Raw genomic sequence first — 13,696 nt, forward strand, 5'->3', positions numbered from 1 at the left:
AAACTTCTTTTATTCCTTTTCACTTTTTATAGTTTTCTTCGTTTTCAATTTATTTCTTCATTTTTACTTTTTCTGGTTTTCTTTGTGTTTTCTTTTTTTTTCTTCATTTTTACTTATTTACTTTTCTTCGTTTTCACTTAGTTTCTTCATTTTTGATGAAAATAAGTAAAGTAAAATTTTTTTTTCTTCGTTCATTTTTACTTTTTGAACTTTTCTTCCTACTCAATTTTTACACTTTTCTTCATAATTATCAAAAAAATAAAAATGTCAAAATCCAATAAAAAAAAAATACAAACTCATAAAAAAGTAAATTATTTTCTTCGTTTCAATACTATAATATTCTTTTTAAAAAATTTTTTCTCTGATGCAAACAACTTTGATGAAAATAAAATCTAAATATATTTGTGAGGGTGGATTTTACAAGATATTTCCGGTTTATTTTATATGCGCAGTGCATTTTTTTTCCAAACTAAAAAGCAAAATTAATTGCATTTTAAAGCGTGATTTGCTATTTGCTCATAACGAGTCATTGGATCGAAATGGTGTTTTATTTGGAATAAAATAAATAAAAAAAGAAAAATTATTAGAGAACCACGACGACTGGTTTTACTTGCGCACGTAAGGACATAAAAGTAAAAAAAAAATGTAGGCGAGATAAATATATATTAATACCGACACATTATAAATGATCGTTAAGATCTTGAAGTTATTTTCAAATATGTAGCACAATTTCCAAGAATGTCAATTTTACTGAAACTTAATATGCAAATTTACATTTTTTTCGATTGAAAAAAATTAATAAATTAAAAATAATGAACAGAAACCAAAAGGTAATTTATTTTTTCAAATATATTTTCCTGAAAACGTATTCTTTTTAAATTTTTTATTTTTTTTGGATATTTATGAAAATGTAAATAAAAATTTCTTTTTAATTTTTATACAAAAATATTTAATTACCCTTTGCAAAAAATTAAGTAATAATAATAATAATAATAGTTAATTAATTTAAATATAATAAATTGAATAAAATAGTACAATATTTTATTCAATTTATTATATTTAAATTAATTATTAATAATAATAATTTCATTTATAAAAATTAAAAATTAAAAATTGAAATTATTAATTTGAATTGAAAATGATTCTTTTTGGAAATAAAAAAATATTTAATTACCCTTTGCATAAAAATTGGAAGGGAGAAAAAGAAAGAAAAGAGTGCGTGAGAGAGAGAAAAGAAACTCAGTTTCCTGATTAGCGAGCGTAAATGAGTGCCATTGCACTTGGAGTGCCAGTGCCACTGCCGCAATTAAACCTCGAAACCTGAGTCGAGTTACGCGCTCGTTGCGCATTATACGATTTTTGATGCATGTCGCATGCAGTGCGTATACATAAGATGATAAATGAGTTAGGTTTATTTGTCGCTTAAACTTTTCTCACAGTAAAAACATGAACTGACCATCCACTTAAATCTCAGGTTCCTATACATATACACACACGCGCTAATATTTTCACACAATCTTGACATTCTTTTCGCCAATATTGCCGCAATACTCGACCTGAATTACGACTTTGACTAATAGTTTATTATACATACATAAATGATATACTAAGCTCATTATAAATTGCCACTCGAAAAATAAAAACATACATCTATAATGTAATTTTAAGTGTTTTTTCTGCTTTTTCTGCAAATTTCCGAGAATTAAATACTATATTCTGCTCGTTACCAGTCTCCATTTTTTTTTTAAATAATATATAAATGATTTCTATTACTTATGAATATTTTTTCTAATATTCCGATTATACCTGATTTAAAATTTTATTAGTCAATTCTAAAATTAACTAATTGTAAAATAAATAAATAAATAAATTCTAATTCAATTATAAATAGTACAAATGGTACTGCAAATAATATTATTTTTGAAAACTTTTGGCGCAAACTATCAATTATTTTCAAAAATTTTCGTCAATTCAATGATAAAAATTTCACAGGAATTCAATTATTTTTAAATTTTTTATAAATTTCTTCTCAATAATTCCATTATTTTCATGAAAAAAGAATTTTTTTTACAGAGATTCAATTATTTATATAAATTTAATTATTTTCAAAAATAATAAAATTCTTTTCAAAAATTAAATTATGTTCAAAAATTAAAAAAAAAATCCTCTTCAAAATTTTAATTATTTTTAAATACATAATAAAATGCTTCTCCGAAATTCAAAGGTTTTTAAAAAAACTTCCTAAATTTAAGGATTTTTCAAAATATTTATTATTTTTAAAAAATTCTCCAAAAGAATACGATTATATTTTAAAAAAATTTTTATAAAATTCTACGCAAACATTTAATTATTTTCATAAATAGGAAAAATTTCACTGGAATTCAATTATTTTTAAATTTTTTATAAATTTCTTCGCAATAATTTCATTATTATCATTAGCTATTCAATTAGTTTCATAAATAATAAAATTCTTTTTAGTAATTCAATTATTTTCATAAATAATGAAATCCATCGCAGAATTTCAATTATTTTTAATATAATTTTATTTGAATGCTCCTAAAAATGTAATTATTCTTAAAAATTTTATTAAAAATCGTCGAGAAAATTCAATTATTTAAAAATTTTGTTGATAAAATTCTTTATGAGAATTTAATTTTTAAAACATTTAATTATTCAATAAATAATTTATTTTTGTATTTAAATAATTGAATTCTCATATAGAACTTATAACTAACAATTCTGTAGAATTAATTTTTTTTAGAAAAAGTTTAATGGAATTTTTTTTAAATGATTAAAAATAATCAATATTTAAGGATGAATTTTAGCTAAAAATTCTAGAAAATAATTATTGAATTGAAATGATGAAAATAATCTTGAGAAATTAATTTTGTAGAATTAATTTTTTTTTAGAAAAAGTTTAATGGAATTTTTTTTAAATGATTAAAAATAATCAATATTTAAGGAAGAATTTTAGCTGAAAATTCTAGAAAATAATTATTGAATTGAAATGATGAAAATAATCTTGAGAAATTAATTTTGTAGAATTAATTTTTTTTAGAAAAAGTTTAATGGAATTTTTTTTAAATGATTAAAAATAATCAATATTTAAGGAAGAATTTTAGCTGAAAATTCTAGAAAATAATTATTGAATTGAAATGATGAAAATAATCTTGAGAAATTAATTTTGTAGAATTAATTTTTTTTAGAAAAAGTTTAATGGAATTTTTTTTAAATGATTAAAAATAATCAATATTTAAGGATGAATTTTAGCTGAAAATTCTAGAAAATAATTATTGAATTGAAATGATGAAAATAATATCTTGAGAAAGTTACAGTAACAAAATTCTTATAAAATGAAATAATGATTTTATCCCTCGGTCATCTTTAATTATTATAAAACATGAAGAATCTTAATTCCTATGGAAAAAAATGATGATAAAATATTTATTTAAAAAAGAAGTTATTAATGTTTTTGAATAATTTTACAATTCGAGAAATTCGTATATAAAAAATGTAATAGAATATTTTTTTGAGTATCTAATAAATTTTTAGAGTGAATCAAAATATTCTTTAGGGTCAGGGAAAAATTCAAAGTTTTCTTTAGAAATCAGGGAAAAATAAAATAAAATTTTTTGTAACAACCCTGCATTTTATAATACACTAAAAATGAAAAATTACGTAAATAATTCACCAAGATATATATCTATATATTGTAATGTAACACAAGATGCATTTACATTTCGTAAGACAATTTCCATCTCTAGTTAGTGGCTAACCTATAACCGCACACATCTAGGCTTGTTTGCAAACTGGATTATTATTTGCCATTCGTAATATGTCACCGTAATCGCGATTTCTAAGGAGAGCTCCGCACACACGTTCATGCGAGAGGATAATTGAATCAGGCAATGTCTTAAATTCGCTGATTAATAAGAACAATTGCCATTGTTCTCTATTTTGTAATTGCAATTAAATCTCCCCGCATTGAATGGAAACAAGGACTTCTAATCTTTTGGTTTTTTTTTCAATTTTTCGATGAGTAAAAAAGTACTTGGAAGAAAAATAACTAAGGGGCAAATTACTTTTGAGTAAAATAACTTACTAGTAAATTAATTAGGGGTAAATTTTTACTTAGAAGTAAAATAACTTAGAGGCAAATTACTTCGGTATAAAATTACAGACGGGTAAAATTACTTTTAGGAATAAAATTCTTTAGGGGTAAAATTACTTAAAAGTAAACTACCTTAGTGGTAAAATACCTTAAGGGTAAATTACTTAGAAGTAAAATACTTGGAAGTTAATTTACTTAGAGGTAAATTACTTAGTACAATAACTTGGGGGTAAAATTACTACTTAGGGTAAATTACTTAGAGGTAACTTTGAGTGAAATAACTTAGGGGTAAAATAACCTTTGAGTAAAATAATTTAGGGGTAAAATTACCTTTGAGTAAAATAAATTAGAGGAAAATTACTTCGGAATAAAATTACATAGGGGTTAAATTACTTTTAGAAGTAAAATTACTTAGAGGTAAAATTACCTTTGAGTAAAATAGCTTAGGGGTAAAATTACTCAGAGGTAACATTACCTTTGAGTGAAATAATTTAGGGGTAAAATTACTCAGAGGTAAAATTACCTTTGAGTAAAATAACTTTGGGGTAAAATGACTCAGAGGTAAAATTATCTTTGAGTAAAATAATTTAGGGGTAAAATTACTCCTTATCGTAAATTACTCAGAGGTAAAGTTACCTTTGAGTAAAATAACTTAAGGGAAAAATTACTCCTTAGAATAAATTACTCAGAGGTAAAATTGCCTTTAAGTAAAATAACTTAGAGGTAAAATTACAAATGAATGAATCTAATTAGGAGTAAAATTACTTAACACTAAAAAGTAATTTTAATTCTTTTTTCCGCTTCTTGAATCCATTGAAATTTCAAACTTTAGGTCAAGTTTCGCATTGCTATTCGAGCTTGTTCTTGTTATTGCTCTTCTTCTCCTCGCCTTTCTTTTCTTCTTTCTCTTAATCTCTTTGGCACGTGCCGGACAGGTTCACCTGGCGAAGATACCAGATATTTTCTCTGTGCGCGAGATCTCGATACCTATCTTTGAACTCTTCTCTCTTCCTCTCTTTCTTTCTTTCTTTCTTTATTTTCTCTCTTTATCATTTTTATCTTTCGTTGTTGGAGAAAAAAGATTTGCAGACTCACGCGGTGATTTCGACGCCTGACGCTTGCAAAAAGATAAATATATGTTATTAAAATTCATCGCGTAACTTTAAATTAGTAAATAAATAAATAAATAAATTTTTGTTTCTATTTCACTTATAAAAAAAAATTTTTTTGTTTCTATTTTACTTATAAAAAAATAAATTTTTATTTCTATTTTACTTATAGAATATTATAATATTGAAATTAAAATCGTTGCGACAAAGTTGAAAATAATTGAATTTCTTGTTTTGTTTCAGGTTACCACAGCTTACCGTCTTAGCGAAGATTTTGTGCCTCCTGATGGTAAGTGAGTTTCTGATTCTTAAATTTAATATCATTCATTTGATATTATGCACTTTTTTTTTGTTTATAATCATTGAATACAGTTGATAATTAATTGCAGATAATTTTTAGTGAGAGTTTCTAATTTTTATTTATGAGAGGAACAAAGATAAAAATAGAATAATGAAAAATAAAAAAACAAAATAAAAAATAGAAATAGTGATAAGAATAAAGGATTAGGGTACAAAAGTTCCAAAACGGAAGTTCCAATCGAAAAGTTCCAAGAAAAAAGTTCCAAAATGAAAAGATCCAAAATTTATTTTTCCAAAGTACAAAAGTTCCAAAGTCCAAAATGTCCAAAATATAAATTTACCAAAGTGTAAAATTTCAAAAAAAAAATTTCCAAAATAAAAAGTGTTGAATTGTTAAATAAGTGAAAAGTATTGGAGTTGTTTGAAAAAATAAGGCATCTCCAATATTTCACATTATTTTTTCTATCTGAATGCTTGTAATACAGAAATCCTTCGATATGTAAATAATTTTTTTCCGACTTGTATTAATTCTACCATAATTAAAATTTACAATTTAATATAATTTCACTGTTCACTATTTTATAGTTTAAATAAAATTTTAAATTAAAATAAAATTTTTAATTTTACTACTTTACAATTTAATTAATATAATTTCACTGTTCACTATTTTATAGTTTAAATAAAATTTCTAATTTTACTAATTTACAATTTAATATAATTTCACTGTTTACTATTTTTAAATTTGAAAAAAAAATTTAATTTCACAACATAATTTTGGAATGAGCACACGTTGAATGAAATTTTTGATTTGAAATTTAAAAAATAAAAAAAACAATGTTTGGAAAAAACGACTATTGGAAAAATAATACTTTGGTAAAAATGGCCTTTGGAAAAATAATACTTTGGAAAAATATCATTTGGGAAAATAATAATTTGGATCCTTCGGAATTGGAACTTCTGTTTTGGAACTTTTGACTCCATACCGAATAAAGAGTTGAAAATTAAAATAATAAAAAATAAACAGTAGAAAAATACTAGAAACAATAGAAAAATAGAATGTAGCAATAGATAATAATAGAAAAGGTAGAAAAATAGTAGAATAATAAAGAATAAAGAATAGAAAAATAAAAAAAGAAAAGCAATAAGAAAATAGTGGCGCAATGAAAATAAATAATGTTTTCCTCGCTAGAATACTTAATTTAATCTTTTTCGTTTAATTTTACAATTTTATAACATGATTTTCAATTTTAAAAAATTATAATTAATCGACTTTCCATTAATTTTTAAAAGCCCTTTAAATCAAAATAAAAAAGAAATAAAAAATGAAAAAAAATTGTAAACGAATTAATTCGTTTACAATTTTTTTTTTCATTTTTTTCTAATCGATTTTCCATTACTTGTCGAGTGCCCTTATTTTCAAAAATGAAAACGAAATAAAAAAATAAAGAAAATGTTAAAACGAATGCCATGTGGTTTAAAAAATGTAAAAAAGTGATTTACAATGGTCTGTAAATTTTATGTTCTATTCAACATGGATTGCGGTTATTTTTACACACATGAAATTGCGAGGTGCTTTTTTAGATTGACTGGGTCAGATTGTTGATTCTGATAAGTTCGCAAGAGTCACAAGACCCATCAAACATCGCGTGCTAGTAGGTTTAAACCCTAACTGCGAAGAATCACTATAAACTTACTCGATTACATTGGCGAGTTCTTACCTGCCATATAGATTAATGATTGCGGTTTTCCACACGTACGCTTATGTAACAATATCTACAAAAGAAATGAAAGAAAAAAAAAACATTTACAGAAAAGAGACGAATTTAGTTTTTTTTAATTTTGCATTTTTATTATTAGAATCATTTTCTCTCTTGACCCTTTTATGTAATATAAATAAAATAAATTCTTATATTTTTACATTATTTGTTAATTAAATGAAAATTTATTAATTTATTAATTGAATAAATTATTATAATGGAGACCGATTATGTTATTTCTTTTCCACTTTCACTTTCATTTTTAGTTTCACTTTTATTTTGGTAGATTTTTTATTTTCACTTTTTATTTCACTTTACTTTAAATATATTTTTCTTAAACATTCATTTTCACTTTCACTTCAATAAATTTTGATGTAATAAATAAATAAATTATTTATTGTTTTTATATTATTTTTTAATTGAATGGAAATAAAAATTAATTCATTCCTGTTGAATTTTCTCCTTTTTAAGTAGCAGGTGAAAAAAAATCTTGTGACTAAATTTAAAAGGCCCATTAATTTCTTTAGTTATTAAATTAAAATAAGAAATAAAATAAAAAATAAATTAATTAAAAAAAAAGTAAAATAAAAAATAAAAATAAAAAATAAAATACAAATAAATCTAGTCGTCTAATTTGAACTGCCCATTAAAATGAATTAATTTCAGTTTAATTTTTCTCTTCTTTCATTAAAAAAGCAAAAAAAGAATTAATCGATAAATTTACAATGCATTAGTGCAATATTTGTTTGAACCAAATATAATAAATTATCGATTGAGAATTATTCAAAGGGAACACAGTGAATTTGTCAAGATTCTACAGGCAAATAAAAAAGCAATAGAAATGAAATTTAATGGTTTCGGGGGATTTTGCTTTCGAAATAGTTACATGCAAACAAGAATAGAACGAGTAGACGACAATTTATATAAATAAAAAAGTATCGTTGAATGTACCGCGATGTCGCGTGATATGCGAATCGATCGTAAAAGTCGATCAGGACAAATCGTTACGTGTATTCTCTCTTTCTCTTGGTTATTCGTTATAACGACGTCGTTGTCGGCCATTGAACCTTAAAAAACAAAAAAAAACTTTCAATTCTTGCGAAAAAATTTAATTAAATAAATAACAAGGGAATTTTTCAGGAAAGTCAAGGAAAAGTCTGGGAATTTTCAAAAAGATTCAAATTTTGAAAATTTAAAAGTAATAAAAAAGTAAAAGTAAAAAAATATTTACTTAAAAAAAATTGTTTGAAGTTTCCAATAATTTTACAAAAAGAAGATATTTAAATATTTTTTTTTTCATTAAAAATATTTGAATAATCATGAATTTTAAAACACAGCTTTGGATTTTTTTTTTCTATTTTTGACAATAATTTACGAAATTCGAAAAAAGCAGATTGAAATTATTTTAAATAATTTAATTTTCCAAGCACTTTCTAAAAATTATTAATAATTGCTTAAAAAAGTAAAAAAAGTACTTAAAAATTCTAAAAATAATAAAATTTTACAAGAGAATATAGAATTAAAATTAATATTATTGTACACATAAATAATTTAATTCTCGAAGAACTTTCTAAAAATTATTTGTAATTGATGTAGAAAAATTTTTATTTTTAAAGAATTTTTAAAGAAAATTTTTAAAAATAATTAAATTTTCAAAAGAGAATGTACAATTGAAATTAAAAAGTGGAATTTACGCAAAATGAACATAAATAATTTTATTTTTGAACTGAAATTATTATTTTATCGTAAATTAAAAATATAATTTAAATAAAATATTAGGTATTATTTTTATATTATTAAATTAAATATTAAATTGTAAGTAAATACTATTTATTCAAAAAATTCTAAACAATTCTAAAATTAATTAAATTTACAGAAACAAAATTAATAAAATTAAATTTCAGTAAAATTTTCTTAAAAAATTTTAAATGCTAAACTTAACTAATAATTGAATTTTTGAATGCATTTCTTAAAATTATTATTTAAAAATTATTTATTGAATAAATTATTACTGAATTGATTTTGTGAATTTTAACTTAAATATTCAAAGAATAATTGAAATTTTCAAGAGAGGTAATTGCATTTTTTTTTGTAAATGACGAAAAAAATATTGTTTTGCAAATTTACTTTATTTATGGAAAAATTATTTTTAATTTCAGGTGGTGATGCGCGGGGCGGTTCCGGCAATGGTGCGCTCCGTGAGTCTCTACTCGACTTGCAGCAGCGGCAATATTACCGTAATCGATCGCGAGGTCAGAGCCACTGAGCTTGATGATCACAACGCACCTTATCGTAAGTAAATTAAATTAATTTAATATCTGATTCAAATTTTTCCCCCTAACTGTTTTTCATCTTTTTAATTAATCAACGTATTCATCAAATTTGCCACAATTTAATAAGATTTTACACTTTTTATTAATTAATAATTAATTAATAATAATTACTAATTAATATTATCAATTATTAATAATAATAATAATAATAATATAAAATTTTTTTCAGTGGTTTTTTTATTCTCGATATAAATAATATTTATTTATAAATTTACACTGAAAAAAAATTCGAGACGAAAATAATTAATTAACCGATTAGTTTTCTATTATCAAATAAATATTTACTTGAATCAAGTAATGTTTATTTAAATCAAATTATTTAAATCAATAAATAATATTTGCAACAAATACTGTAATTATTGGTTCAAATAAAATTTAATTGACTGAAATCAAATATATATTAATAAATATATTATAATTATAATATTACTATAATGTAATATTATTAGATTATTACATTATTATAATTATTATAATATAGGTAATATATTAACATAATATTAACGTAATATAATAAAATACAAAAATTCCTCAATATAATTACTTTCAAAATTTATATATAAAACTATTGCAAATAACGTTGGAAAAAAATGAGAGAGAAAAAAAACACTAATGCACTTGTATGATACAACATAGAGTCATCTTTGGATAGATAAGGACAAATGGACGTTTTACCCGTAGGTTTATTTATATTTATAATATAAAATATTATAATCAGCCTCTGCTGCGATTTTACAACTTTTCCAAGAAATTTTGCGATCAATCTTGACAAGTGTTGATTATATGTATACGAATGCTAGGACATTAAATATATTGGATACTTTCGCGCGTTAGATAATTTTTTTTGCCCTCCTCAACACACAAACTATCTAGATATCGTATAATTGTTTTGGTAATAAAGCTTATAATTTATGCAACCTCGATCGATTAAATCGAGGCTTATTACACACTGCGCTGATGACTCAAAATCGTGACGATTTCAATTTTTTTTTTGCAGTCTATTTATAGAAATTTTAGTGTCATTTTTTTTTTTTTTTTGCTCAGAGTTCGCAATTTTTTTTATCTCTCGCGATATAAATGGTTTCAATTGACATTTAGAAATTATCGAGTGACTTGGAAAATTGATAAACTTTCTTTTTATTTATTTTATTCTTTTTTTGTGGTGTTTGATTTTATTATTTCTACAATGTATTTTTATTTTTTTACTATTTTTATTATTTCTCTTCTTTATTGTTTCTCTTTTTTATTATATTCCCTATTTTTATTAATATTCGCCTTTTTTTTATTCCTTTCTATATATTTATTATTTACCTACTTTTCTTTGTTTAACTATTCTTTTTATTTATTTTTATTATTTGTCTGTTTTTATTATTTATCTTTTTTTATTATTTTCGCTATTTTCTTCTTTGCTATTATTTTTTCTATTATTATTGAAAACAAAATTTATTTACTTTTTTTGTTTATCTATTTTTTATATTTTTCTATATTTTTAATTTTTTATCTTTTTTTATTGCCTAGTTTCGTTATTTATCCATTTTTATTAATTATCATTTTTTTTCTCATTATTTATAACTTTGTAATAGATAAACTGATAAATTATCAAAAATTATTAATTGACATTAATATTTTCGATAAGAGTCTCTCTTAGTTATCGAGTTTTTTAAAAACATTTTCTCAAATTTATTATCGAATATTCGTATATAAAAATACTGCTGGTTTCGTACACAGTTTTAATTTTTTTTTCTCTGGGTGAAAATCCTTTTTATAGTTATGTTAAGTACTTACTCTGAACTTTTTCTCGTCGGCAGTCATAATTGAAAAATCATGAAAATTTTTTACTCTCTCTCTCTCTCTCTTTCTGAAAGTTTGCCCTCACGATAGAATTTTATTTTCAGTTAACTTTCCTAAAGTCATTATTTATAAATTATTTTTTTTTCTATATAATTATTACAGAAAATTATAATTGTTTAATTGTTATTTATGTTAATTCAAATTACTTTTCTGTCTCTATACTAATGAAAAAAATAATTTAATAATAATAAAAAATTAATATAATAATATAAATAAAAATGGTATTACTGTTTTTATTCTTATTATTTATTTTATTAATTTATTATTAATATTTTCTTAGAGTTCGCAATTTAATAATAATAATATTATTATTTTTATTTTACACAGGTAAAAATTTATATTTTTGTTGTTACGCATATAAAAATTCACATATTATATTGTTTTTGTTATGAGAATTATTTTCAATAAAGAAATGCAATTTTTCTTTTCTCGAGTTGGCATTAAGTTTTAAAGTACGAGTAGCCCATGTTACCAATCTTGTCCACAAGGAATGGAATATATATGTCATATTGGAAGTTTACTATCCACAGGCGGTCTTATATCCTCGTACAGACCACCGGCACACTCCTATAGTCTCTGAATGTTTTATCGATTTATAAAAGTTTGCATATTGATAGGAGAAATAAAGGCAGTTTATCTCCAAAGGGTTGCATTCTCAAATACCATCGATATATTCATTCGGTAAATTTTTAAAATCTCCTCACATCTTTTGTTTCCCTTCAAAACAAATCATTTCTTCAAACATTATTTTTTTTTGTCGTTTCTTCAAAAAAAACTCTTCACTCGATTAAATAATTTGATTCCAATATTAAGAAAAATAATAATAATTAATTTATAAAAATAAATAAATAATAATTAACTACTACTATTATTACTGTTACTACTAGTACTACTAATACTAATATTATTACTATTACTACTAGTACTACTAGTACTAATATTATTACTTTTACTACTATCACTACTACTATACTAGTAATAATATTTATTACTATTACTACTATTATTATTACAAAAGTACAATTCATACTATTAATACCATTATTATCACTATTACTACAATAGTACAATTAATACTATTAGAACCATTATTATCAGTATTGCTACTACTGCTACTATTACTACTACTATTATCACTATGTTACAACTACTATATATACTATTAATAATATTATTACAATTGCCACAACTATTATTTCTACGTTTATTATTACTATTACTATGAATACTATTATTACTACTGCTACTATTAATACTATTAATACTATTAATACTATTAATACTATTAATACTATTAATACTATTAATACTATTAATACTATTAATACTATTAATACTATTATTTCTATTACCACTCCTAGTAAGTAGTGGTAAAAAATTAGTAGCAGTAGCAGTAGTAAGAGTATTAACAGTAGTACAACTATACTACTCCTACTAGTGTACTACACTATAGTGGTACCAGTGGCAGTTGCAATAATAATTATTATTTTTTATTTTTAACCAATAATAAGAAGAATAATTATTATTGTTGTAATTATTACTGTAGCAACAATAGCAACAATAAATAGACTCTTGACGATGATTAAAAAATATTTCCTGCCCTTTGGAGGAGAATAATAATACGCGACGTAATAATGCAGTGCGAAATGCACATTCAGTGTGTTCTTTTGTGGAAGAATGGGTGGCAGCTCATTTGAGATGTTTTCTCGTAAAAGAAGAAAGAATGGCGAAAGAAGTATTTGCCGGCGGGTTAAAGTAAAAGGTGTACGTACATATATACAAAATATATATATATATATATATATATATATATATATATATATATATATATATATATATATATATAGGACTTGGTGGGCAAAAGAGAAAAGTCAGTTTTCGCGCCCGTCGTTGTGTCGTTGTTGACGCCGCCGTGTCGGCACTTCCACCCAAATCCATCACACACCTCCGTTTCATCTTCTCCTGTTTCCATCTGCACAAGACGACAACAAGCACCGTCGAGGACCGACGATTACTCAAGATCAGTTGGTTCTTATGGCAGGGGAGAAAATATTCTCCTTCTCGCTTTTTCTACTTTTTTGTTGTAGAGTTTCTTTCTCTCTCTCCTTTTTTTCTACTTTTTGTTGTAGAGTTTATTTGTTTGTTTTCTCTACTGTTTGTGGTAGTTTCTCTCTTTTCTTTTCTACTTTTTGTTGTGGAGTTTCTCTCTCTTACTCGGTTTCTACTTTTTATAGA

The 13,696-nt window shown here is 23.1% G+C and overlaps 1 protein-coding gene across 4 annotated transcripts in view; it reads left to right on the plus strand.

Moving 5' to 3' along the window:
• The window catches only part of LOC122499912 (fibroblast growth factor 17-like), a 212,834-nt gene that overhangs the window by 184,156 nt on the left and 14,982 nt on the right, over positions 1-13,696 (plus strand). For 3 of the 4 annotated variants that reach the window (XM_043608492.1, XM_043608491.1, XM_043608493.1), the window contains exons 2-3: positions 5,464-5,509; positions 9,437-9,569. In XM_043608492.1, the coding sequence (XP_043464427.1) occupies positions 5,464-5,509; positions 9,437-9,569 (179 nt within the window). Of the gene's footprint in view, positions 1-5,463; positions 5,514-9,436; positions 9,570-13,696 lie in introns of all 4 variants that reach the window. The other variant, XM_043608494.1, reaches the window with a different exon arrangement.

The sequence above is a fragment of the Leptopilina heterotoma genome, unplaced genomic scaffold (genome assembly GCF_015476425.1).
Source record: "Leptopilina heterotoma isolate Lh14 unplaced genomic scaffold, ASM1547642v1 Lhet_18, whole genome shotgun sequence".
Classification (NCBI taxonomy): Eukaryota; Metazoa; Arthropoda; class Insecta; order Hymenoptera; family Figitidae; genus Leptopilina; species Leptopilina heterotoma.